This window comes from Excalfactoria chinensis, chromosome 15 (assembly GCF_039878825.1).
Source record: "Excalfactoria chinensis isolate bCotChi1 chromosome 15, bCotChi1.hap2, whole genome shotgun sequence".
Lineage (NCBI taxonomy): Eukaryota > Metazoa > Chordata > Aves > Galliformes > Phasianidae > Excalfactoria > Excalfactoria chinensis.
The window spans coordinates 5,248,612-5,273,339 of NC_092839.1; the positions used below are offsets into that span (position 1 = coordinate 5,248,612).

Consider the following 24,728-nt stretch of genomic DNA (forward strand, 5'->3'; position numbering starts at 1 on the left):
AGTTCACAAAGCGACTCGAATGCTTCTGGGATAAAAAGACACTACATAACACTGCCCTACTGTAAATAAACCAGAGCGAGTTTCCTCCGAGTGTCTCAGGAGAACATGTGGATGTTCATCCGATGGGGAACATCAAAGGAGTGAAGCCGAGCTATTCTGGATGTTGAATTTCAATGCACAAGTGAGGCATTTCCTGTTTAATTAAAATTCACAGGCGGGCTGCTAATGTGAATGGCTTCGGTGTTGACATAGAAATGGTGTGCAGGCAAAGGCCCTCTGAAACAACAGGGCTTAAGTTACAGAAGGTTGCTACAGCGTTGAAATGCCCTCTCCAGGGCTTTTTCATATCTCTGATCATATCACAGAACCCTCAAGAATAACCAGGATGACTTACTGTAAAAATAGAGAGCTTCTTTCAGTGGATTTTAGCACTAACACTGGACCAGCGATGCAGAGGGATCGAGTCACGGAGGCTGGCAGGGCTCTCCTGCTCCTCCAGGGAACAAACCCAAAGCCGTGGGGTGAGCAGGGGAGAGGGAGGCAAACAGGACGAAGGGACATGCTAACAAACGTGCTTTATTGTACATTTTCCACGCTCATTGAGGATTTTGTTAAATGTAAAGGATTCTGTTGAACGTTAAGGAATATTTTTTTTTTCAGAACTTGGCTGATGGAAGTTCCACATGCTGTTGGTTTTGGTGGTTTTGTTCAGTCCCAAATCCCTGCCTAAGTGCAGCCTTAAGGCGGACCCCAGCTGGCCCCAGGCTTTATGAGCAGCACAGGACAAGGTGGGATGGGCTGGATCCCACTGTGCCAGCCCTGCAAGATCACACCATCAGAGGGACCCAGCAGAGCCCAGTTTCCATCCAGTCACCAACCTGCCCTAAATCAGGAATCAGATCCTTTATCTTTCCACCCATCTATGACAATGATGGATCTTTAAAATTAAATACTTTTAGATTCTTAGAGATTTTTTTTTTTTAAAGGATAAAATGATGATTAAAATCATAGTCAATCTGCAATGCTTTCATTGAAAGTACCCAAGCAATCAGAAATACAAAGATGTTAAGAATCAAAGCCTACTTCTCAGCCATGTCAATGACACTGCAGTGCAGCTTGCCCACTGACCTCAGCGGGCGCTCACAAGTGGGTCAGTCTCACAGACCTAAGACTGGCCACATTCACCAAAGTTGAAACACCACTGATATCCACACAGTTACGTCGGAAACAAAATTGGCCCCAAACCTCCATCTGTGCACTCAGTGCCGAGAACCAGGCAGCAGCCGAAAACTAGGATTTCAAACCATCGGACATGTTTGGAAACAAACTGTTGCCTTCCTGTTTCCAAAGCATGGAGTAACACACCGAGTCCTATCGACACATCTCCTGAATCACCCTTTCATGCACAAGCCTGAAGAAATAGTCTTCATCCTACATGAGAGAATTACTCATGAGATCACAAAGAGCCCCCAGCCTCCACGGTCCTGCCAGAAGCTCACACTGCCTCCACCTTGGGCCAGATTCTGATACACTCACTCACATTGGGTTGCACATAAATCCATCCTGAGCTGCTCTCCAAAACGAGGAAGGGTATCAGAAGCTGGAGCAGCAAAGCTTGCTTGCTTTCATGGGGGGAGATGCATCTCCCCAAAGATGCTCAATGCTTACGGGGTTGTCCAGGTAACAACCACCTATGATGGACAGATGAAATTCTCTGGGAGTATCTGATAGGTACCTGTGGAAGGCAGGGAAAGGATCTTCATAAAAAATAACCAATGGATGTTGCAACACTGACCAGTATTTCTAAACATAAATTGAAACCCAAGGGTCTCACACGGTGTGGGCAGACACATGACTTTCTTCCTGTGCATATGCTGACGATTCCAGTGCCCGATTCCTAAGTGAGTGAGTCCTTCCCCTGGGGTAGCTTTGTTCATATTTTATTTAGTGCACTTAAAGTGACATTTTCTACAGCTGGCAAGAGTGACGTGGCATTTTCTGCGTGGATGTTAGCCCACGCAGGGAAGGTCCCCAGCTGGAAGATACTCTTGGCCCATGTGTTCATAGCCAAGCTAAGAAGGAGAACTCCCATAAGATTCATGAGCAAACCAGTTCTCGCCTACAAAAGAAACACAAATACAACTGTTGAGTTCAACTTGGACATCTACAGCACGAAGCTATGTGAACACAAATGTTATAAAATGGAAGGTTTAATCGCCATTAATACTAGCAATTTTCTAAGTGGGTTTTCTTAAGCCACAAAGGCCATTCTGCAGATGCTTTGCCAAGCTTTGATCCATCAAAAACACTGGTGCCTGTTTAGCCACAGGAATGTGAGCAGAAACTGAGACTGGGCCTAATTTTGCTTATAAGCTTTATTACACTGAGCTGGGGAACATTTCCTTCACCCAGAAACCTCTGAAGGTTGAGCTGCTGACACTGGCTGGAACAGGAGCAGGATCTGAAAGATGCTGAGCACAATTAAGACCACTTTTGTCATCACTTGGAGCCACAGCAGCTCCAAATCTCACAGGGTCAGATGTTACATAAGCTTCTTTTGCTGTTGGACTTGATGATCTTTGAGGTCTTTTCCAACCTGAGTTATTCTAAGATTCTATGATTCTCCCATATCCCTGTGCCTTCCAACACTGCCTCACTAAAGTTACTTTCTTAAACACCCCAGCTGATTGTTTTCAGCATATTGTATATCCAAAGCAACTTACCATATCCTTGACCATCAAGTGTCCAGAAGAAAACGCAATTGAGTTAGGAGGTGTTGAGACTGGCAGCATGAATGCGTAGGAGCATCCTATCGTTCCTGGTATCATTAAATAGAGTGGATTGACTTTCAGACGAATGGCCTTGGAAAACAGAAAGGAACAGAAACTGTAAGTTGGGGTTAGGAGAGAAAGGCAGATATACTGATGGATACAAGTAGTGCACTGTGCAGAGCCATATCCTACACTCTGTGACCAATAACCATGCCTCTCACCAACAGTGTTTGAAGGAGTATTATCCATCAGTACTCATTTTATGCTACAGGCACCTGCTTTATGGCTTCCAAGGATTTCAGAGTGCCTACAGCCCTGCTCCAGCAGCAGGAGAACTGAACGGTGCCAGCTCCAGCCCCAGCACCACAAACGTGCCTGCACAGAGCAGCTCTGAGCACTGGGCTGCTTACCAGCTCTGCCAGGACAGGCAGGAAGATGATAATAGTGGCCGTATTGCTGGCAAACTCTGTGAATAAGGCAATGACAATCGTGATGAGGATGACAGCCACAGGTGGGGGTACGCCCTCCAGGGGGTGCAGGCGGCCTCCTATCCAGACAGACAGACCAGACTCCTGCAGAAAGGAGAGCAAACAAGCTGCAAAGCACGGCTCCTGCATATCTGCACGAGAGTTGATCCTGTTGTAGATCCTCAAACTGCCTACGACCCTCACCCACCCACACAACCACCTATGTGCAGTGCCATCAGGGTATTTAACAGCAAGCAGTTTGAGAGGAGCTGCAAGATTTATTAGCCTCTCCTTAATTATCCGCTGTTGCTGTCTCAGGAGGGGTTGTGAAACATGTCTTCAGTAGAGAAGCATGTCTTGTTAGTGCTGCAGATGCAAATTGACAGAGCCAAACAAGAACCCCAAACATCACAGCTCTGCTGGTCGCACCTCACAGCCTTTTGCCATGGCGAAGCCCCCTCCGAGCAGTAGGATGATGTTCCAGGGCACCGTTTCCTGTGCCTTCCTCCATGTCAGCAAGGGCTGCGTCTCAGTGTTTGGTGCTAGAAAAGGAGAAAATCCCCATATCAAGCACCCACCCAAAGAGGAGCACATCCGTAATCATCTGACAGGATGACATTATCAGCCTGATGTCAGCGCTGAAGCTCACAACCATGAGTTGCTGATGATTAAAATGTACACATGGATTCCCTCAAGCCAGACAATTAAAAGATTGTTTCACTTAATATAAAGAACGGAGTCTTAACACAATGAAAAGAATCTCTAGAAGTTAAGTTGAGGCTTCCTAGAGGAGACTTCCAACATCAGGTTAATTCCCTGTCAGTAACAGACATGAACATTATCCTCAACAGATAGAAGTCCATGGTAGGAGGAGGTTTTCTACCATCTGAACTGTGAAAATGTTAGTAGTTTTCCACTAAGGCATGAAAGTTTTATAACAAAAACAGCATGTCTCCCCTACAACCCATCCCTTGACACATGATGAAGTGAATTCTGCCATATGAAAGGATGCACTAATTGGGCTGCAATTTTCTGTTGAACCAGGGCACACATTTTATCCAGAGGAGTCTGGACAGCACGACCTACACGTGAGACAGAGCTTAGCGATGCTGTCCCATCCTCCCAGGGATGTGGCAAGCCAGCCCCCAGGGCCTCACCAGCTGCATTTCCACATGAAGGCCATCTCTCATTACAAGTGGTTTAGGAATTGAAGCTTTTATCTCTTTGCTACCCAAAGGGACAAACCCAGGACCTCAAAAGTCTTCCAGCACCAAAACTTACTGGAGAGTCTGAGCTTTAGGAGTTAAGCTAAGTCGTTCTGGGCACTGAGGAAAAGGGGGTCTCCTACTCACCTTTGAAGTCAAACCACCACCTGAGGGAAGGTTTTTGTGATGGGAAGAAGAACAGTATGATCACAATGGTGATTCCCGTAACGGCATCGGAGATAAACCTGCCCAAAAGCAGCAGAAACACCAGTAAGAAGCACAAACCTGTACAAAGTTTATGAGAACAGGGATTTACCAAAGAAGATTACAAGTTTCCACCAGGTTTGAACAACAGTGGTTATTTATGGTTCTTTTTAATTCCTATCAAGCTGTGAACCCCCTACAAAAACTGCCCCAAGGCCCTGCAAGTGTAAAAAGCACAAATGAATCCCTCTTCAACAGTGATGCTCCAATTAGCTGTGCTCAGTCCACGAGGGCTGTGGGGACAGAGTACCCCAGCTCTTTGCAGGGAGCAGGAGGAGCAGAGCCCACATGAGATCTTTGCAAAATGCTCAGAGTGCGCATTGATGGGCAGACTTCGTCCAATAGAGAGCTTAAGCATGTATTTGATTGTAAGAAGTTATTAACTGATGAGAAACGGGTTCATAACTATGTTGTTCTGTTGTCACTTATTAAGCTAGCGCTCTACTAAAACAAACGACAAAATCAAGTATGACGACCTCTTCTGTTTAGAAATTATTCCCTCTGAGATTCAGCATTGCCCAACTGCTCTCTTTGTCCCCCCAAGGTATGAATGGATGTCACAAGGGAGATAAACTTGCAAAACAGAACAGCACAGCAGGCCAGCTCCTGCCATCTCTCTTTACTATCCAGACATCCACTGAATTCACTGAGTTACATAAAGAATTCAGCACCTCACTGTAAATGTACTACATATGTGCAATCAGCACTCCAACACTTACACCCAGGGATGGCCTCAGATAGGCATACGTAAGTATCTGCAGTGCCAATTCCCCCTGGGTTTCATACATATCCTTTGGGACACAGAAACAATAATGCTGGCTCTAGGAGTTGAAGCTCAGCTTAATTTATTCCAGGAAACCTGAGTAACAGTGTTCAGCAATGCAATCAGAAACCAGGAATCTCAAAGACTTTGAAATGCCATTGAAAAATGTGAGAATGGAATGAAAATAAAATCTCACCCTGGTGCAAACAAGCTGGCCCAGCCTGGAATGAATTTGGGATCCCTGGAGAAAAGCATGACAGCAAACATGCAGAAGAAGAAAAAAATTGCCTGTTCTGCAAACCTAAAATGAAAGGAAATGCAGTTAAAATGTTGTTGTGCTCAAGGTCTGGAGCCAAGGCAGGCAGTAAGGAGCTTCGGCTGGGTGAGAAGTGAAGCAGCATCTCTCCAATCAACTACAGTGAAACACTGGAATAGGCTGCACATCTATGAGCAGATGTTGATATTTGGCAGCAATGATCTCTTAGTAGAAGACATGAAGGCCCAGGGCAGATATCACAACACATATATGCAAAACTGACCATCCAGATGGGGCAGAGAAAGGCCAGGAGCTGCTTTTGGCCATTCCTCTCATTACTGCCCTCTGAGATATCCTTAAGGCACAGTCGGGGCTGCCTCAAAACACTGTTTAAAACCTCTCAGAGCACAAGGAAGGGCAGGCAAGCTGTTGGGAAGAAACCACTTGCATCGATTTTAAGTTACAGGGCTGCTAATCAAATTGGTCGAGCATGGCTTAATGGACTTCCTCGCTCCTAGAACTCAAAGTGAGACTTTGATTCTTCAGAGACATTTTGCAGGCTGCTTCATAATGCTCCGGATGGAACAGCTAAACCAATTTCTTTTATTTACAGCCCAGGCTCAGGCAATTGTCTTTGAAGAACCACTCCATTTTCCACACAAGAGCAACAATTACAATGTCAATAGCACAACACAGACCTCTCTAAACCTTCACGGCACCACTGCGAGTAGAAGAATATCGTTTTAGAGATGGAGAACCTCTGACATTGTGAGGTTAAGACCTAGAGTTTCAGAAATCTCCACTAGCCCTGGTTGCCAGGGGTGGGCTGGACATACCTTGGGTTTGATTCCTATAGATACTCAACCTTTCCTCTTTCTCTCTACCTTGGAACTTCTATGTTCCTCGTGTTTCTTTCTGCAATATATGATCCCTATCAATTTGCACACCTCTTCCAGAAGACAAAACCTTTGAGAAACTTCAACTAAAAGCGTCGTGTTCTTTCTTCACATTATTAATGAAGTTGAAAGGAGTTATTAAAAGAAAAAAAATTTCTCCTCCACAAAATGCATTTAACTTCTTCCTATGTATTTTCTTTGAGCACCCCTTAAGATTTCTTAATGTATATCCCCAATTCATTTTATTCATGATGCGATCCGTCAGTCTGCTCAGTGAGCACTTTCTGCTTTGCAGAACAGCTGCAGACATGCAGAAATCACCCAAATCCTGCCCGTGTCAATTACATAAAACACTCATAAAGCTTTGGTTCCTGGAGCAGAACATTTACAAGCAGTAATTAAGCAGCCTAGCATGAATCCACATTGCAGTATGAACTTTGTTCTTGGTAAGAGCTGAGGGCAAGCTGCTATTTGCTGTTACTCCTGTAAGCGAATAAGAGGTTGGAGAGCGAAAAAAAAGCAAACTTCAGCAGGTCATAGATACTGAATGGAAACATTATTTCACTTTCTTCTGAAAATACACAACCCAGCCCACCACTCAGGACAGGACATTTCCACCCCACTGGATTTCCTTTTCACCTCAGTCCCAGCTTTACAACTCACTTTGTTGGCCCCAGTTTCTGGTAGTCCTCCTTTATCACTTCTCTGGCTCGGGCTTCTGCATCCACTCTTAGATTTGATTTTTTTGCTCTCCAGCCCCTGTCAAGAAACACAGTTACACTTTTAAATGTCCTAACCCAGGAGGAAGGAGTGTGACTGAATACCAGCAGAAAAGCCCTGAGTCTGGTAGCATCCATGGTTACAGTCCAGTCCCGAAGGTTAGCAAGGCCCCATTTTAGATCCGCTTTCTCTCTGCTCTCACACAAAGAAGGCCCCACAGAGGGTAGAAGTTTTCTCTCATTTATATTCTAAACCACCTCCAGCATGGGCTGTGATTGCCAAAAGAAAGTCCCAGTGTTGCAGGGTTAGTCTCTGACAGATAACTACTCGGGTGGAACACTGGGAAGTGGGTGACGTGCAAAACAAACCTGTCCCTTCCCTTCTCAAGTCACTTGCAATTTCCTGGGCAATCTCAGGATGCTGTCAAGAATCAACAAATGCACGAAATTTCTGCATGGCCAGGAATGTTAATGTGCTCCTGGCTAAGCCTCTTAGCTCAGAGTGGGCACACACGCTGTTTGTTCCTTTGTAGTATGCACGCACAAACGACATATTCATACCTCACACTTTCTCTGCCATCATGTCCTGCCTGTGACCTTGATTAAACCTACGACACGCAAGGCTCTACCTCAGGTACATCCACCAGACCCCTTTGTTCGGTCTGTTTCAAAGGGAAATGCTGGCTGGGTCTTCTATACAAGCAAATGGTTGGCTATTCGGAAAGCCCTGCATCTCAAATAGATGTACCTGGTCCTTTGAGTTTTGGGGTGTTACGAATGGCAGCTTCATCTTCACTCGGTCAGCCTACAGCAAAGCCTTTCAGATTCGAGCAGTGCCAGCCTGCTCTTGGCGAGGCGTCCATCTGTCTGTGCTTCCCTGCCCAGAGCAGCCAAGGAAACTCCTGCAGAAACACGGCTGTGCTTGTGCAGCTCTGCATTGTCCCTTCCGAGGCACTCTGCCACTGGGGAATAGTGTTCCCCGTGCAGCCACAGCTATCCCAATAAAGCTGGGCTTTGCACGGCCAAACCAAACAAAAAGCATCACGTCCTCCAAGTATCAGTGTGACATTTTGTCAGGGGGTTTGGCCAGCAGAACTCCCTCCTATCCCACCTGCTGAGCAGGCACCAGTGTCGTGCCCCAGCCCTACACACAGGACACAGGGATTGGGGCACAGCACGGTGCGAGCCCTGGGCTCATGACGACAGGGCAGAGCATCCCCCAGCCCATTTAATTTAAGGAGCAGCCTTTGCCATTTTCTGGGTTGTAACTTTCCCATTGATTTTTTTTTTCCTGTCTCTGAGAAAATGTAAATATTTGGACACCTGTTCTCTCTCTCTCTCTCTCTCTTTCTTTCTCTCTTTTTTTCTCCCAGCTTTTTGAACTCAAAATAACAATTAAAGGCTTTTCTAAATATTAGCAATTCTGCATTGTCCCCAGAGGAAGCAGGGCTGTGAGTTTGGTTCTATCACATATGAGAGTCTACAGGAGGGAAGAAGGGCTCCAAATTAGCCAGTGTGGCACTGCTGCCATTGTTCTAAGCAGCGTGCACTGAGGGTTGTATGTACCCAGCAAAGGTTTACCAGCAAAACACATTACTCTCAATTATAGATTTACACGTCATTATAAATCAAAGCCCTGCTGTGAAGCAATCTCTTCCAAATCCAAGTTTCAGCCTTAGAAGCAAATCTCAGCAGTTGTGTTCCAGGAGATTTCTGCTACTGATTCCAGGGCAATTGAGATTTCACACTGGCCTACAAAGTCTGGCTCTGCTTTCCCTTCTGCCAATGTAATTCTGCCACTGACTCTTCCCAGCGCAGCTCAGGCAGTAAAGCAATGTACAGAAATGATGTTTCACTGAATTAATGCATTAACACATCCCCTGCGTGCATTTCAGTCAGGAAAAGTGTATGCAACTGCGAGAGTCCTTTACAATTCCCCTGGTGCATTTCTGCAACTGCTTACTGTTTGCAGCCTAAGGCTCAAAACGGCTTGGAACCAGAGAGGAAAAGATGGGGACTTCTTAGGGAATATTCAGCCTTAACTCTGATATATCCATAGAAGCCTCTTTTAATAGCAAGCATCTGCATGAATGCTGGATCTCTGAATCCCTTCCCAGCCTGAATCACACCCGGCCCCTTTCTGCACAGCCCCCATCAGTTCAAGCCCTTCCTGCAGCAGCCAGCTATCAGCAGTGAGCAGGGTGGAAGCAGAAAGCAGATGCTCTTAGTAGGAAAGATAAAAGACAGTCGTGGGAGCAACGTTCAGAAAACATTTACAGGACTGAGGGACTTGAGCTGAAGATGACACACAGGCAGCTGCTTAGAAACAGAGGATGAGCATCCTAAAGTTAGCTATGAACCCCGCCTCCCCCCCTCCATGAAGATTCTAGGTGCTATCCACAGAGTTAGTATGAGAATCATGATGAAGGTGCATTTCACAATGCTGTGGCAATGAGCATATACATGCAGTGAATATAAACATACCTCAGATTAATTCCTCCGTACAGGATGGAGATCCATAGCCATCCCATGAGAAGAAAAATCAGCATTAAAGGAAATGCAAACATAAACCAAGAACCAAAGTTCACCACATCACATTCTGGAAAATAACTAAGCAAATGGGAAAAAAGCAAGTTAATGCAAGTTGGGAAAATCAGCCTCCAATTTAAGGGCAAGCAAACATCTGAAACTAGTACCAAAATACCCCCCAAAGTCACCAGCTGTGCATTTAGGAACATTCCCCTTTGTACTAGCAGCTGGGAGAGGCTTAACATGCTGCTTATGGAGACCAATGTTAAGGAATACCTGGAGGCACTTAGGATGGAACAAGGCCGTGCTCCTATGCACACAGGAGGTATTTTTTTATGCCCAAGAAAACAGCCCAGAAGTAGCAGATTCCTTATTTTCCTTTGCTACCATACAGCCCTAAATACAGTTGGCCACAGAACACTACCCAGCCTGCTTCATCACAGGAGTTACGAGGCTAGATTTAAGCATGTGGTTGGGCTTCATTACAGTCAGCAGGGCTAAGAGCAGGAGGGTGAAGCACACACGCACTGGGCTGGCTGGCAGTTTGCTGGCTATGCCAGGAACCTGCTCCCCAACATCAGGCTGGGGGTACAACTGCTCTGTGCCTTCATCCACTCACAAAGTTTCCCAAAAGGTTCAGGAAGGGCATGAATTTTCCAAGCCAGTTCTTGGCACAGAAAGGAATTTCCCACAGGACTGGGGAATATCTCTTGGCTGTGCAGGATTTATCCTCACAGGCAGGCAGGGCTCTCCAGGAGAACCTCCCGTACCTCTTCAGCTGACCCAGAAGGATGAGGTTTGGTGCGGTTCCCGTCAGCGTTGCTGTACCCCCAATGCTGGCTGCATACGGGATGGAGATGAGGAAGCCTTTCCATATATTTGTTTTGTACTCTTCCTCCTTCTTTAAGTCTGAGAGAACATCGCTGGTAATCTCCTTCTCCTCCGCCAGATCTTTGCTTTAAAACAGTCCAAAAGAGAATCCGGTGAAAGCCCTGGTTTAAATACAGCGCAAGCAATTCAGAGCCTTGACAGAAGGAACATTCCCAGATTTTAGAAAGCCAAGCTAATGCTGCCCTGCAGGACTCAGCCAAGTGCTCACAGGGCCTGAGGTGCATGTGCTTTGCTCAGCCCTCCAGTCACTTGTAAAAATCAGCAGAGTCCATAGGACTGACCAGCCAGAAAAAAATAGCACCAAGAGGAAAGAAAATCCTATTCCTGAAATGCTGTTTAATTCCCACTGTTGTTATGTAAGCAGGACCACCACTGCTGTGTAAATCCTGGTGGTTTTTACACCACTTTCCATGCTCCTGGGAAAGCCAAGGCACAATTTCGTAGCAGGAGACACCTCCGGTTACTGCTCCAGGGAGACTGGAGAATCCCTGCAATGATTTGGACGTGCCAGACACACAGAGAAGGGGTTCAGCTCCATGGTCAGTCCGCTAGCAACTGGGAGCTGTGGTGTAATCAAAAAGGTTCAGTGACTGAATTTCAGATTCCTCAGGGGATAATTCTGTGTCTCAGTGCTCTAATACAAACTTTATGGTTAACTTACTCCTCAGTACTTGCCAGAAACTGCATCTCAGTTGGTACAGTGTAAAGTTTATTCTGCTGTAAAGGTGCTGAAAAAGAAAGATTAGGACTTTAAAACAGTTCAAAGCATCTAGAAAATTCTCCTTGAACCAAACAGCGGAACTGCTCACAAAAAGAAGGGCAAATTGCCCCTTACAGAGAAGGGATGGGGCAAACAAAGGGAAAGCTCACACCGCTGTGATGGGGTCAGAGGGGACGAACAAGCCTGGTGACAACACAGCACCCAGCTTCTCCTCCAACCCCCACAGGCACCCCTCCTGTTACTGCTTCAGACTCTGGGATACTGCAGTTTGATGGGAGCTTGAGGATGTCACTTCTCTGTTGTTGGTTTGGTTCTCTGGGGGAGTTAACCAAAGCTCACTCATAGGAACAAGGATTACTGGGCCTGCTGTAACCCCAGGGCACACTCCTCAAAGCCTGGACCTCAGCACAAGTTTGGGGCCACCTGGGGGATGTGTTTGCACACCCAGTTCTCAGGGAACCTCCTGCATATTTCACACGGGCTTTGCCTCAGTGTGCTTGGCACCCACCCCACTGAAGATGAGCAGGGAAAGGATCTGCTTGGATCAGAATGACCCATGCTCTGTTTGGCAGTGAACTGGGAGCCATACACTGTGCTACTGTACATCTATGGGCATATGTATTGGGTATAACTCAGAGATTGTAGGACAGACCAGAAATACAATCACGTGGGTTTTCTTAAACCATATCTCATGGTAAGGTCTGTAGCATTCACAGTTAAGGCTTGTGCCTTGATCAAATGAGGGTGGGAGCAGGGATGTGCTGCTAAACTCCATTTTCCATACCCTTGGTAGGACTGGAGCCTGTTTGGAACCAGGAGTTGGACTCGATGATCCTTGTGGGTCCCTTCCAACTAAGGATATTCTATGATCTTATGACCTTTAACCACTTTCAGCCCAGGTCAGCACAGCCTCTGCCACCTTCCCTCAGACCCTGCCCATGTCTGACCTGAGACCCACATCCCCCTCCCACCACAGACACCCCAGCAGCCCCCAAACTTCCTCAAACTCAATCAATCCTCAACTCAATCCTCTCTGCTCTGCTTGTGCTGAAAGCCGTGCATGGAAGGAGCCAGTGGTCAAAGTCTCTGGACTTGCTCACCAATGACAAGCCAGCTCATTCCAGCTCAGTGAGCCAGGCAGTTTGCACTCTCGTGTTTTACACGTGGCTAATTTACCGAAATTGAGTTAATTGGCTTGGATGCACACATGCTGAGCTTTCATCTCAAGGGTACTGTGATGGAGGGATGTAATTAGCAGAACATTAACCCGTGGCTGACTGTTGATCTCCCACTGGATTTAGCCGGTCTCTTACCATTGATGCCTAATGCTGGCTCTGCAAAGATACACATTTCATTCCACCTCTTCACATTTCTCCAGGTTTTTTCCCTGCTAAGCCCCAACTCCACCCCAGGAGCACCTGTAGGTTACCTCGCAAGGAAGGTCTGCCAAAGGCAAGGCAGAATTGCTGCAGGGCGATCTTCTCCTGTGAAGCTTGGAGAAAGGGGCTGAACGTTTCTATAGGTCTGTATGCCAGAAGATGTCAAAAAAACACTGAGCTGGGACCTGGCTGTGCCCACCTTGCATAGAGCAGTATGAGAGATTCAGTGGCCATTTCATCCAAATACCTTGTATACCTTGGAGGCAGAAACGTTTGTCCTGGAGAAATATGGCCTTAATTACATTTCTACAGCTCCTAAAGGACTGAAAAGGGCCAAAGAAGAGCACTGCCACCTTTTGAGGGGTGCAGGCAGCAGTGCTGGGGCCACATCCTGCCCACACAGACATGGCAGCAATGACCAACAATGCACATTTCCTACCTGCCCTTATAGAGACATCGTTTCCAGGTCTGTGACCTTAGGAAACATCACGAACACGGCCTGCAGTTTATCTGCACCTGCAGAAGATTCGGACTCCTCTATGCAGGGGAGAAGATTATTTAAAAATATACAGATCATTAAAATAATCATTATTTTCATCCGGGAATATTTAATTTGCGTAGAGAAGTGAAATATTGCCAATGATGGGTTAGTGGGCAGAGAGCAGGAGAGGTGGTCAGGCTCACAGTGACAGTGGTTTTCAGCTTGGCAACCAGCACATGGTTTGGGGTTAGGGATGGAGGTGTCAGACAGAGCCGTACAGAATCTATAGCTCAGAATTTCAGATACACCAAGTCATCGAACTGATTTCTTCTATCAAGTAGTGTAAAAACCACAGAAAAAGGCTCCAAACTTTGGCTATCAACAACTCAAGCATGCAAATATTTGCTTATCTTCAAAATTTTGCCCACATGGTTGAGCACAAGCACAGCTGATGGCAACCGTGAGGTTCTCAGCAGCACAGAAATATGATCAATTGATAGGAGATCAAGTGGAACGTGTCAGCAAAGCAATGCACCAACCACACTGATTCATACACTCGACATTCCCTGAGAGAACCAAGTGCCTTTATGGGCATTGTAAAGGATACATTCTTTAGTGTGTTTCTTTCCTATATGTCTTTATTTTCTTTTTTAGCCTCCTGCACACCACTTCTTTGTTATCAAAACATATCCAAGCCGATATGCAGACCAATGCTATCATACATAATCATAGCAGTTCACTTCCACACACAGCCTACACTGCAAAAAAAGCTTTCTTGTCTGCCAGCCCTCAGATTACAGTTCTCTTAGATCATAACAATCAAGCTGATTACTAAATAACTATACCATCTTCTTACATAGAAGCAGGTCGGATCTACAAAAAACAAAGTGCAACTACCCATGCAAGAGGTGCAGCCAGTCCTAACTGCAGGCTACACCTGACAGACAGGAAAGCCTTGCACAAAGCTCACCTTCACCTCTCCTCTCCCAGGCATACAGGAGACTCGTTGGTTTGATCTGGCTTCAGGCTCAGGGCATCTTCAAGGGACCGTTTTTCTCATCCATTCAGAACAGTTACAGAAAAGGATGAGCCTACCCTGAGATACTGCGGTTCAAATAACAAGTCTACAAGCATATCTGCATTTTGATGCTGGGTGTTCTACAGATCACTGCTCCTTCCCTCGTATTTCTTATTTCCATAAGTTTCTACCTCAAAAGAAAAATACATCATCACACAGTTACATAATAGTTGCAAAGTGTCATTTTATTCATTCATCTGCTCGCAGACCCTCCCCTTTGCTGGCTTCTCTCACAGTCCTAAGCATTTTGGACCAAGGTCATTAACTTTGTGCTTGCCAATGTCTAGGAAAACAGAGCTCTTGATTTTCCATGTTCTCAAACTACTGTCCCAACTACGCGCTCAAATCGTGTTAGAGGATGGAGTCAAAAAGGTTAAAAACAGGTTCATGTAAAACAGTGCCTCTGCAGAAGGAGAAATCATAGCAAGAAGGTCAGTGGCGTTAATTAAAATAGATGTGTGTGGTCAAAAGTTCATAAAGCAAATGTGACAGAGCAACCTGGATTGCAAACATCCCACAATTGCTAGACATTAAGGATGAATTATTAGTTATATCTTTATTAGAGAAGGCATACTTCAGTTCTCTGTTCTCATTAACCTGCCTTAGGACTCAGTGGAAACCAAAACACTATTGTCTTTAAATTGCAGATGGGAGACCAGCTGATTAGTGCTAAAAAGAGAACCTACAGCTGTTGCTCCAGTTACAAGTAGGAGCTACAAAGAGGACTTCGCTGCTTCACTTCTGTCTCTCACCCCTGCCTGCCAGAATCCCAGGCTCCCAGGGGATGACCTGTGAAAGCAGGGCTGGAGGAAGGCTTTCTCTGAGCACATAACCCTCCCCAAGCCCATCCACCACCTACCTGCTCACTGCCAACGCCAAGCAGCAACATAGGGCTGGATCAGGGGAAATCACAAAGCACTTTTAACTAGGTATTCAAACGGGTGTCCTGCCCTTCATCTGTCTTTTCTTTCCCATTTTATGAGGGGAGAAATAGAAGAAAGAACCTGCCCATGAGCACTGTAGATATCAGCACACCACATCCTACAGGGCGTGCAGAGCTGGCCTCCTGCTTGTGCCAGTGGTGGGTTTAGGGAGCAGTGGGGATCACTGCTTTGTGCTCCTTCCACATATTTCCAACGTGTTGGTGTGACATGAGGAAGGATGAGAGGGAGTTGTGTGTCAGTACCCATCCACCACAGTAACGAAAAGCATACTAAACTGGGACCAGCACCAGGGCAAGTTTGATGGCAGCAGGGCAGACCTCAGCTGGCTCATACTTCTGCCCTGTCTCAATTACCTTGTGTTTCTTCATTTTCCCTGCTCATATCCTTAGATGTGTCTTTCTCCCCAAAGAGGCTTTTCAAAATTGCATTTGCAATTGGAAGCATCATAGCAGTGGAGGCAGTGTTACTTAACCACATAGACAGGAAAGACGTTGTCAACATCATCCCTAAAATTAGTCTGGAAAAGAGGGGAAAAAAAGAAGAAGCTGAATTGAAGTTTGTCAGATTCCAACGCATTCTAGCTACAGGAAGAAAAGCAGAGCTGCACCTCAGCTGCCTGCAGCCCATGTCCCCCCATGCACACCCCCTGCCCCAGCAGTCACCTGGCTGGTTGCACTCCCACACACATCAGCACCCGGAGTGCGATCCTGCGGTGCAAATTCCACTCCTCGATGGCCGATGCCATGATCAAACCACTGAGAAAGAGGAAATTGGTGTCTAAGAAATACTGCGGGCAAACTTTGTTAGATGGGAGGATGCCCAGGAAGGGAAAGAGGACGATGGGCAGCAGAGCTGTCACAGCCAGGGGCAGTGCCTCCGTGCACCAATACAGTGCCATCAGTAGGATCACGTAGAGACATCTTCCTTCCTGCAAGAGAAACAGAGAGGGAAAGCAACATAAGTGGTGTCTGAGAAGTCTTTTCACTTGGAGGTACCAAGACAAGTAATATGTGTCAGTTTTTCTTACAAGGATACCCTATTTCCCCTCAAATCATTTCCATTGAGAGCAATGTCTTTCCCCCACCAGACTGCATAATAAAACCCCAAAGCCTTCCCAGTTTCCTGAGCCTCCTATGCTGGAAGATGACAGTGCACAAAGACTTCAAACTAGGAGGCACTGGAGGGAAGGAGCTGCCCTGCCATGTGAAGTGTGGTGCCAATGCTCAGGACACACTGCTATTAATGCCCTTATTTGTCCAACTATCCAACAGCTGCTACACCAACACATCTGTGCTTCCCCTCCAACTTTGTATGGCTACAAGAAAACAGCTTTCAGAGATGGATGCGCCGAGCCCCCTCCCATTAGCAACAGAAGGCACACAGAAAGGTTTCTTTTGCAGGCTCAGAGCCTCCTGAGAGATCTGTGAGAAGCCCTCCCAAGTCACCCCGTCCCTGCAGAAATCAGTAAATCAAGCACTCTGATCAGGAAGTACCATTTCCTGAGGAGATTGCCCAAGTGCAGTGCTGCCCACGGCTGGCGGAAACCCAGTGCTCCCAGTGCCCATTCATTCACCAAACTGGGAGCAAAGCTGCTTGTCCTGAACAGCCAGAAAAAGGAGCTGGGACAACAGCCCCGAGCAGAGGAGAGGAGCCTGGGAGGGAACTGGGAGCCCAGCACAAAGCTACGGGGGGCTGAAGGGGTCACTGGCAGCAAGTGGAGGCAGGGTGCCCACAGAGCTATAAATAACCAGTGAGAGCCCTTTGGAAGCCCCAAAGCTATTTATTTCCCCACTCTTTTCCAGCTTGTCGAACAGGTTGGATTGTTTCTCAAAGGCCCCTCTGTACCTTCACTTGGACCTCCATTCCCCGCCCCAGGGTTGGGGCTGCCAGGGCCCCCTAGAAGGCTCAAGGCTGGGCCAGGTTTTGGGGCAGCGCCATGTGTGAATGGCCTTTTGGACCCAGCTCAGCCTGGTGGATGTGCTGAGCCTGCAGCAAGGCATGAGAGCAGGTAGGGCTGAGCCAAAAGGTGCCAGGCCACCTGCAGAACTGCTAGTTCACCATCAGATTACATCACCACGAAATAACAGTGATTTATCATTCAGTCCACCTGCAGCATGCATCTGAAAATTGGCCAGAGTGCCAGAAAAGGCAATTTGCCTTTGGCATTCCAGTTTTACATTTCACAAGCAATTTTCCTAATAAAACTCAAGTGCTCTGCGCACGTGGAAAAGTAAATACTAAAGAACTGAGAACTATTTGCTTTTATCATTGAATGCACGAATCACACAGAAGCCACCATTTCATATCAGGTTCGTAAATGCTGGATCCAAAGAACATTCATGGTCTTAAATGTAGACTACGGTGAAATGGCAAATGAGATACAGTGAAACAAAACCTCTGTGTTCCCAGAGCTCAGATGTGGCACCCTGCAGTCCCAAGGAGATCTCCATAGCTTCACTCCATCTGCTCCAATGGGACCAGGACCTCAAACCCAACAGCACTAAACTTAGCAAAAGTTTATGACTGATTTCACCCCCACGGCAACTGGTAATGCCTCTTGGCTCTGCCTCTTTCTGTATCCCAGAGAAATAGTTCTACTCTCATTAAGTCATTTTCCATTCATTCTCTAATGGCCTCATAAATGAGTTTGTCTCCCAGCAGAAAAGTGTTCTTCGGTTTTCTGGAAAGTTGCACCACTGGACTTCAAAACAAACATATTTTGCCTCTTCCATGGGGACAGCAACTGCAAGTATTGAACACCTGGAGGTAGGAGCAGCCATCAGTGATCAGCAGATTGCAATTGGCTTCATTAAATAGATGAAGTCTGATTCAGAAAGTTAATTATGAACTAAGGAAGAGTTCTTTCCTGGTGCATGAAGATGTACACAAAGCATTCTGGGAAACATCCCAATGAAATACATCATGAATACAAGAAGTAACGTTCACTGCAAGATCAAATGCCAACGGGTAAAACTGAATAGGGCAAAAAAAAAAGCCCTGCTGTATGGAGGGCTTTGCTCTAATGATGAAACCCACATGGACTGACAGCAAATCACACCAAAAAGAAAGCTGCGGGATGGAGACACCCCCAGCTGCCCCCAGCGCAGCCCTGGTGTGTACAGCACCATCACCCCACTTCTCATCTCCCAGCCCTCATGCTGGGCCACCACCAGACTCCCTTCTACTCCTCTCTCACCTCCACACAACTTCATTTTGTATTGGTGGGTTTTTTGTTTTTTTTTGCAGAATAAGCCTATCAAAGTTCAGAGGGGAAAATGGTAGCAAATAGAGGCTTTTAGATGGGTCTTGTGATTGGGTTAATTTTATAACCATTTAATCATTTCCAGGGAAGCGCTTGACAGCTGTGGACTGAAGCAGCTCTCCCTGCTGTTGCACAAGACACTTGGGAGCGACCTCTGCCCACCCCGAGGCAGATGCTGCCTTGGCTGCACTGAAAGCACCGGGGATTTTCCATACCAGGACCTGCTGAGCTGCAGCCCAAGAAGCAGAGCCCCATGGATCCCATGGGCAAGCTGGGAGGGAGATGGGGGTGAGGTGCTGGCAGAGAATGGGGGTCAGATCAGGAGAATGGCTCACCCAGGCACAGCACCAAGGCCCGGGGATGAGCTGTCAGTCCCACTGCCAAGCTGGAGGGCACAGAAGGAGCTTCAGCTGGACCTAGTCTCTCTAGGCCCAGCAAGCTCCTAGGTAGACCTGGTGCTTGAAGGAGCTCTGCCTAAAGACACAGCCAGGCTTTGGGTTTGCACCACCAACCTCTGCATGTTCCATGGCCAACACAGCTTCACCACCTCTCACTGGCTCTCTCCAACACCTATCCTATGACTGAGCAAATGAGGAACACAAAGGTCCCTCCAGAATCTTGATCCTAATACCAGAGATACTTTGGCCAGAACTGGAGCTTTTCAAGACTCATGATCTCACTGCCATCACAAAGGAACTTCCTATCCATGACACTTAGAGCTCCGTAGTGCTAACAGCACCAGCAGCTGTCAGCATCTCGCTCAGAAACTGTCTCCAGTGCTCAGCTCTGATGGTGTCACAGGCCCCCAGTCACACTGCCTGTTGTCCAATAGGATGGGTATTTGAGTCTGATTTCTACCTACACAGCTCCTGCAAACATTATGTAATCTGGACATAAAACAAGCCCTGTTTACCAGCATTCCTGCTAGTGGAGTTCTTGTGCTCTGGGTATTTGCGGAGTGGCTGGAAAGGGGCCCTTAACACAGGGGCACGAGCTGATAGAGCTGCAGTGAATGCTGGTGAAGATACTTTTGCTTTGGAGTTATCCCAAAGACACACAGCTTATGAAACACAAAACACTTCCAAAAGTATAAGCAATAGGCAGAAAAACAGAATAATTTTCTCTGCTTTACAAAAGTGACAGCTGAGGCTTCAGGAAAGTGGACAAACTGACCACAGTCACGTAGGGAACTAATGACAGAAATGGGCATCTTCCAGAGTGCCATCCCTGCCTCACAGGTCTGAGCCTCACACACACTCCTGGAGGCAGCAATAGCTCCTGCAGCTTCAGACGGACTGCAGAGCTGGAACAGCCCAGTGGCAGTTTGACAGCATGGAAGGGCAGCAGTGCTCCCTGCCTGAAGTCGGCTCCATTTCTGCATCATTTTGAGGAAAGATCCACCATGATTTAAAACAGAAAAAAAACCCCAAACATTTTCTATGATGATGAGCCATTAAGATCACTCTTAGCATCATGTTGCTGTAACCTGAAAGCTTCCATCCTTTGCATCTTACTTCATGCACTACCTGGGCCGCTCTGAACTCTGGTTATGATGGATGTTCTCTCACACCTCTTTGTGCTTTGAAAGAAACAGGCCAACCTCACGAAGTCTTTCACCACCGTATGCTCTTGTCCAGTTTTCCAAAGTCATCTTTGAACTACGGAAGCGAGGCTGCAAGGGCATTCTGCTACAAGCCACCACCTCAGCAAACAGCAGCCTGTGGGCTCTCATTGCCTCTGCTCAACTTTCAAGGGCTTGTACATACAAATATCACATCGAGCCTCCTGGCTGTGGGTACCCAGTCTGCTAGTCATGTTCAGCTGACTACACGGTGCCACCTCTCAAGCCCTTTTTGGGGAATCTGATTCCCCAGGGGGCTGCAGCTCAGTCCAGCCTGTGGTCAGCATTCCTGGCAATCCCAGCAGCCTATCAGATTCCTTTTGTGCCACATGTCCTGAGATATTGCTCATTACCCTCAACACCCTGATGAGGGATTTCTTCCTCATCCCTTCTCATGTTTTCTATGGTCCTTAGCTTCCAATTAATGCTAATTTTTGCCAGCTTCCCTTTCCCTGTCCTGAGCATGACTGCTTTCACCTTCTTTGTGCCAGCTTGCTGAGAGCCAGGCTTGCCTTGGCCAAAGCTTGCAGTGCACATAGTTACAAAGCTTCCAGTTATCACTCTTCTTTCTTCATTGAAGTTAAAAGAGATGAAAAGAAGAGCTTATCTTTGCATTCAGTTTTGTGAAATTGGCTTTTCTAAATCACCAAGAACATAAGTAACTCAGAGGTGGACTTTGTGCACAACACATAACAGTGCTACCACCACCGTTTCCCTGCCGGGCTGCTCTCCCACCAGCAGCCATTCATGTTCCTACAGCTCAGTGGGCACTACTCAGACCCCCACCCGCTGCACACTGTGACCCCAGCTCACCACGTTGCCTCCATTTGCATCACCCATTCCCTCCCAATGCCTTCCAATGGAGATGCCCCACGTTCCTCCCTTCTGAGCGCAAGCAAAGTCATTTTTCTTCTGGAAGTTCTTAAAGTCTCCTTGTTCTCATCAGGAGGACTCATTACGTCTAAGTCGATTTTAAATTGCTCTGTGTCCACTGAGGAAGTCAAGCCTGCTTTCTGAAGGCACTGGGACCCATTTGCCTGCTCAGAGCTCCTTTTAGCAGATTTGGCTGCCTCAGCTGTTACCAAGCCAAGAGGCCGTAGACATTGAGTTCATTAGAAGCTGTTGGAACAAGCTCTTTGCACAGCTCATTAAAAGTGCCCCCCACGCCCCTTTCAGCACAGCAGTTCTTCCAGCCCCCCGCCCCCACCCCACAGAGCTCCTGGCAATCATTCACTGCTCCATGAGCCGGGGGGTCGTGGGCACTTCCGTACCCAGGACAAACATTCTGCCATTTCAGCAGCCACCAGAGCTGGAGCTGACACAGATCCTTGTGCTTAGTGGGGAGCACATGAAGCATTCCCTGAGCTGGGTTATGTTACGGGCACGACTCATTTCTCACTGTCCCAAATGCAGTTTGGGGAGCACATCTGGGGGTTCAGGTAACCTGCTGACAAAGGAGAAATTCCATTTCTCAATTGAAGAGAAAGGAGATTGCAGAAGAAATCACTTCTTGGAGTCTCCTTCCCAAGGCTTCAACCTACATCAAACTCACCCCATTCCTGGAGTGCCCAAGGCCAGGCTGGATGGGCCCTGAGCAGCCAAATCTGGTGGGGGACAACAATCCCACAGCAGGGGTTGGAGATCAGTGATTATTAAGGTTCCTTCCAACCCAACCATTCTGTGATCCTATGAAAACAAGGTTTACCAATATAATGTCAGCACCAGTGCAACTCTGACACTACCTCTGAAAGGTGGGACACAGCAGCCTGGAATGTCCCCAGCACAGGTGACAGCTGATACGTATTGCATCTATGGATACTGGAGCTCAGCACTATAAGCATGGCCAGATCTGAGGTGTCCTCTACCTCAATAGGTTTCATCCCCAGGGAGGGGTAACTGAAGTGCAGGTTTCACTGGGAAACCCATTGCAAACAGACCATGAGGTTTCACCCATGAGCACATCTGCATCCTATTTGTGGTTCTCTGTTCTATTAACTTTAGGTTATGATACCTCAGTCTCCAGATCCAAGTGAGATGCTGCCCTTGAAGCCAGACCTCAGGTGGCTCCCTATGGCTCTGCTCCTTATGAGTCTCTCCCAGCTTGGGACATTCCATGTTTCTATGGTCTCTTGGGAGACGAGAGTTGCTGAGCATCTCAGTGGGGAGACGGTAAATTCTCACTTGACGTGAGATTTCAGTATCTCCAGAGCAGGAAAATGCCACAGAGATACCTCTAAACAGACACCCACATAAGGAAAGCCTCATCCCAAGGCTGCGCCCCAGTGCTTCTCATTCCCTACATGTTCCTCTCGCCACACAGCACAACGACCACTCAATGGGAGCATGTGGCTCTCCAGTTCACCCAACTCCCATGCTCCAGATGTGCAAGAACTCGGTAGCACAAAGCTTGCTCCAACAGCTGCACCTCACTCAGGAGCAACTCCTGCCCCAGTCTTACTGTGGGTGCCTGTCTGGAGGAGCATCCCAGTGACACCAGCAGCAGATCAGTGTGCTGATTTCCCACTGTATGGAGCTTACTGAATGCTGGAGGCAGCTCCCATGCCTTCCGCTGTTCCTACTCCCCGTTCCCCATGCCCTCACACTGCTGCAAGAAGTGCAAGCCCTTCCCTTTGCTTCCTACAGCCCTGCAGTTCAGCTGCAGGTGGCTGCCCCTAATCCCGTGTTGACACAACAGCAACATTCCCTCTGTGCTGAACAGCAAGGAGCAATTCCGCAGGGAAAGCACAGAGGAATCACTGCTCCCTGAACATGAGCAGAGATCCTTTATTCCATTCCTTCCCCAAATCTTTGAAGGCTGGGTATCAGCACACTCTTCCACAAGCATCTGGTAAAGCAATGGTCACATTGGTATTGTTTTAACTTCAGAGAGTCGTTTTGCTGTCCTGCATGTAGAGGTTTTACCAACAAGCACTACACAAGCAGAAATAAATCCCAGACTGGTTGGTATGTAAGGGACCTCAAAGACCATCTGCACCACGGTTAAGGTTGCCAACCACCAAACCATGCACTAGATCAGGCTGCCCAGAGAAATACACTCAACAAATGCCACCTGTGTGTCCTTGCTGCATCTGAACCATTCCATAATCACTACGCACCAAACATCACCTGTCCTCTGATACAACCAAAGTCATTCTCAGATGGATCTGAGTCAGAACATCAGACAAAACCCCACACACTGAGGTCAGTGGCACAAGTTACCCGGTGACCTCACAGTCCCTCATGCTTCCACCCGAGGATGCTCCCGGTGTGCGACGGACAGCTGCAAAACCCTTCAGCCTCACGTTCCAAAGCCCAAACCTTCCAAAAGCGAATTTATCCCGCACCTGCAGAACGCCAGTATCTCACAAAGCCTTTCTGAACACAGCACCATCGGCTCCTTACAACTCCCCACCGCCTACACAAGCACAGTTCGCCTAGTCCGACCCGTAAAACCTCGGCGCGGCCCCACGATGTCCCTCGATGCACCAGGCGCGCACTTCGGGTCCGCGCCCCCCGCTCCGCGCCCCGCTCCGTGTCTGACAGCCCCGGCGGCAGCAGCGCGGTGCCCCGCGGTACCTTTGCGGGCAGGCTGAGCAGCACGGGCAGCAGCGCCAGCGGCGCTCCCAGCAGCACCAAAGCACGCCGCACGCTCCACGCCTTCTTTACCAGCGCCCCCAGCGCCGCCATCCCGCATCCCGCGCCCCGCGCCGCTCCGCAGCTTTATCCCGGGGCGGGATGGATGCGGGAGGGGGAACGAGGCCGCCCCGCCCGCCGGGAGGAGCGCACGCTGCCCGCCCCGCCCCGCTCTCGGGTCTCCGTCCAACAGCGGCTCCGCTACGGTTGTGCGGTTCTGTTCTTCAGCCCAAGCGGGGGCTCGGATGTTCGACGGCTCGTTTCGCGGTGCCGCGTGAAGCGCTTTTCTTGTTAAAAATAAATGAACGTTGAACAAAAGCGCAGCGGTGCGGAGCGGGACGGGACCATGGAAACACCGGAAAGGCAAAGTCTTGGCCGCCGCCAGAGTGAGGCTCAAGAATCAAGTGAGGAGCATATGACTGCAGCCCGGCCGGCCCTGGTGCAGCCTGATGGGAGAGGATGCTTCAGTCCGAGACGAAGAGGAAATAGAGGAGCTGCAGCCCGAAGCAGGACCCGCCTGCACTGCTGTGCACAGGGCTGAGTGAGGGGCGCACACAGCAGCACCCGGGGCTGAGGCTCTGACAAATGGATCGGAGCTGGAGGAGCTGAGAGTCCTCTGCTTTTTGAATCGAGGTTGAGCTTAGAGGAAGCTGAGGAGAGAGAAGGGAAGGCAATATAACTCTCTGCCTTAGTGCAGCATCCTCTTAGTGCTTTAAAAAACACTCAGATATTGTGAGCGTTGGGCCCAGATACATAAAGGATGTGTAAAAACCATGCTCAGCACAGAGACCCATCCCTTCCTGCAAATAATCAGCTCTCTGCAGAGCTGCTGCCCCCATGTCCATCAC

General features: G+C 48.0%; 1 protein-coding gene across 1 annotated transcript; it reads right to left on the reverse strand.

Annotated features, from left to right (window-relative positions):
- Positions 1-558: 558 nt before the first annotated feature.
- On the reverse strand, positions 559-23,976 carry SLC13A3 (solute carrier family 13 member 3). Its single transcript, XM_072349987.1, has 13 exons — positions 23,824-23,976; positions 16,027-16,292; positions 15,718-15,881; positions 11,423-11,489; positions 10,641-10,826; positions 9,826-9,951; positions 7,286-7,381; positions 5,667-5,771; positions 4,591-4,688; positions 3,668-3,780; positions 3,182-3,343; positions 2,724-2,861; positions 559-2,119 (listed from the first exon to the last, which is right to left on the reverse strand). The coding sequence occupies exons 1-13, from the start codon at positions 23,932-23,934 to the stop codon at positions 1,934-1,936; spliced, it is 1,818 nt and encodes a 605-aa protein (XP_072206088.1). The 5' UTR covers positions 23,935-23,976; the 3' UTR covers positions 559-1,933.
- Positions 23,977-24,728: the final 752 nt, after the last annotated feature.

Excerpts from the sequence above, each read along its gene's own strand:
- SLC13A3 (XM_072349987.1), bottom strand. The coding sequence starts at position 23,934 with ATGGCGGCGCTGGGGGCGCTGGTAAAGAAGGCGTGGAGCGTGCGGCGT. Across the intron at positions 16,293-23,823 it reads TGCTCAGCCTGCCCGCAAAG|GAAGGAAGATGTCTCTACGT; the intron begins GTACCGCGGGGC and ends TTTCTCTTGCAG. Across the intron at positions 4,689-5,666 it reads GCCAGCTTGTTTGCACCAGG|GTTTATCTCCGATGCCGTTA; the intron begins GTGAGATTTTAT and ends GCTTTTGGGCAG.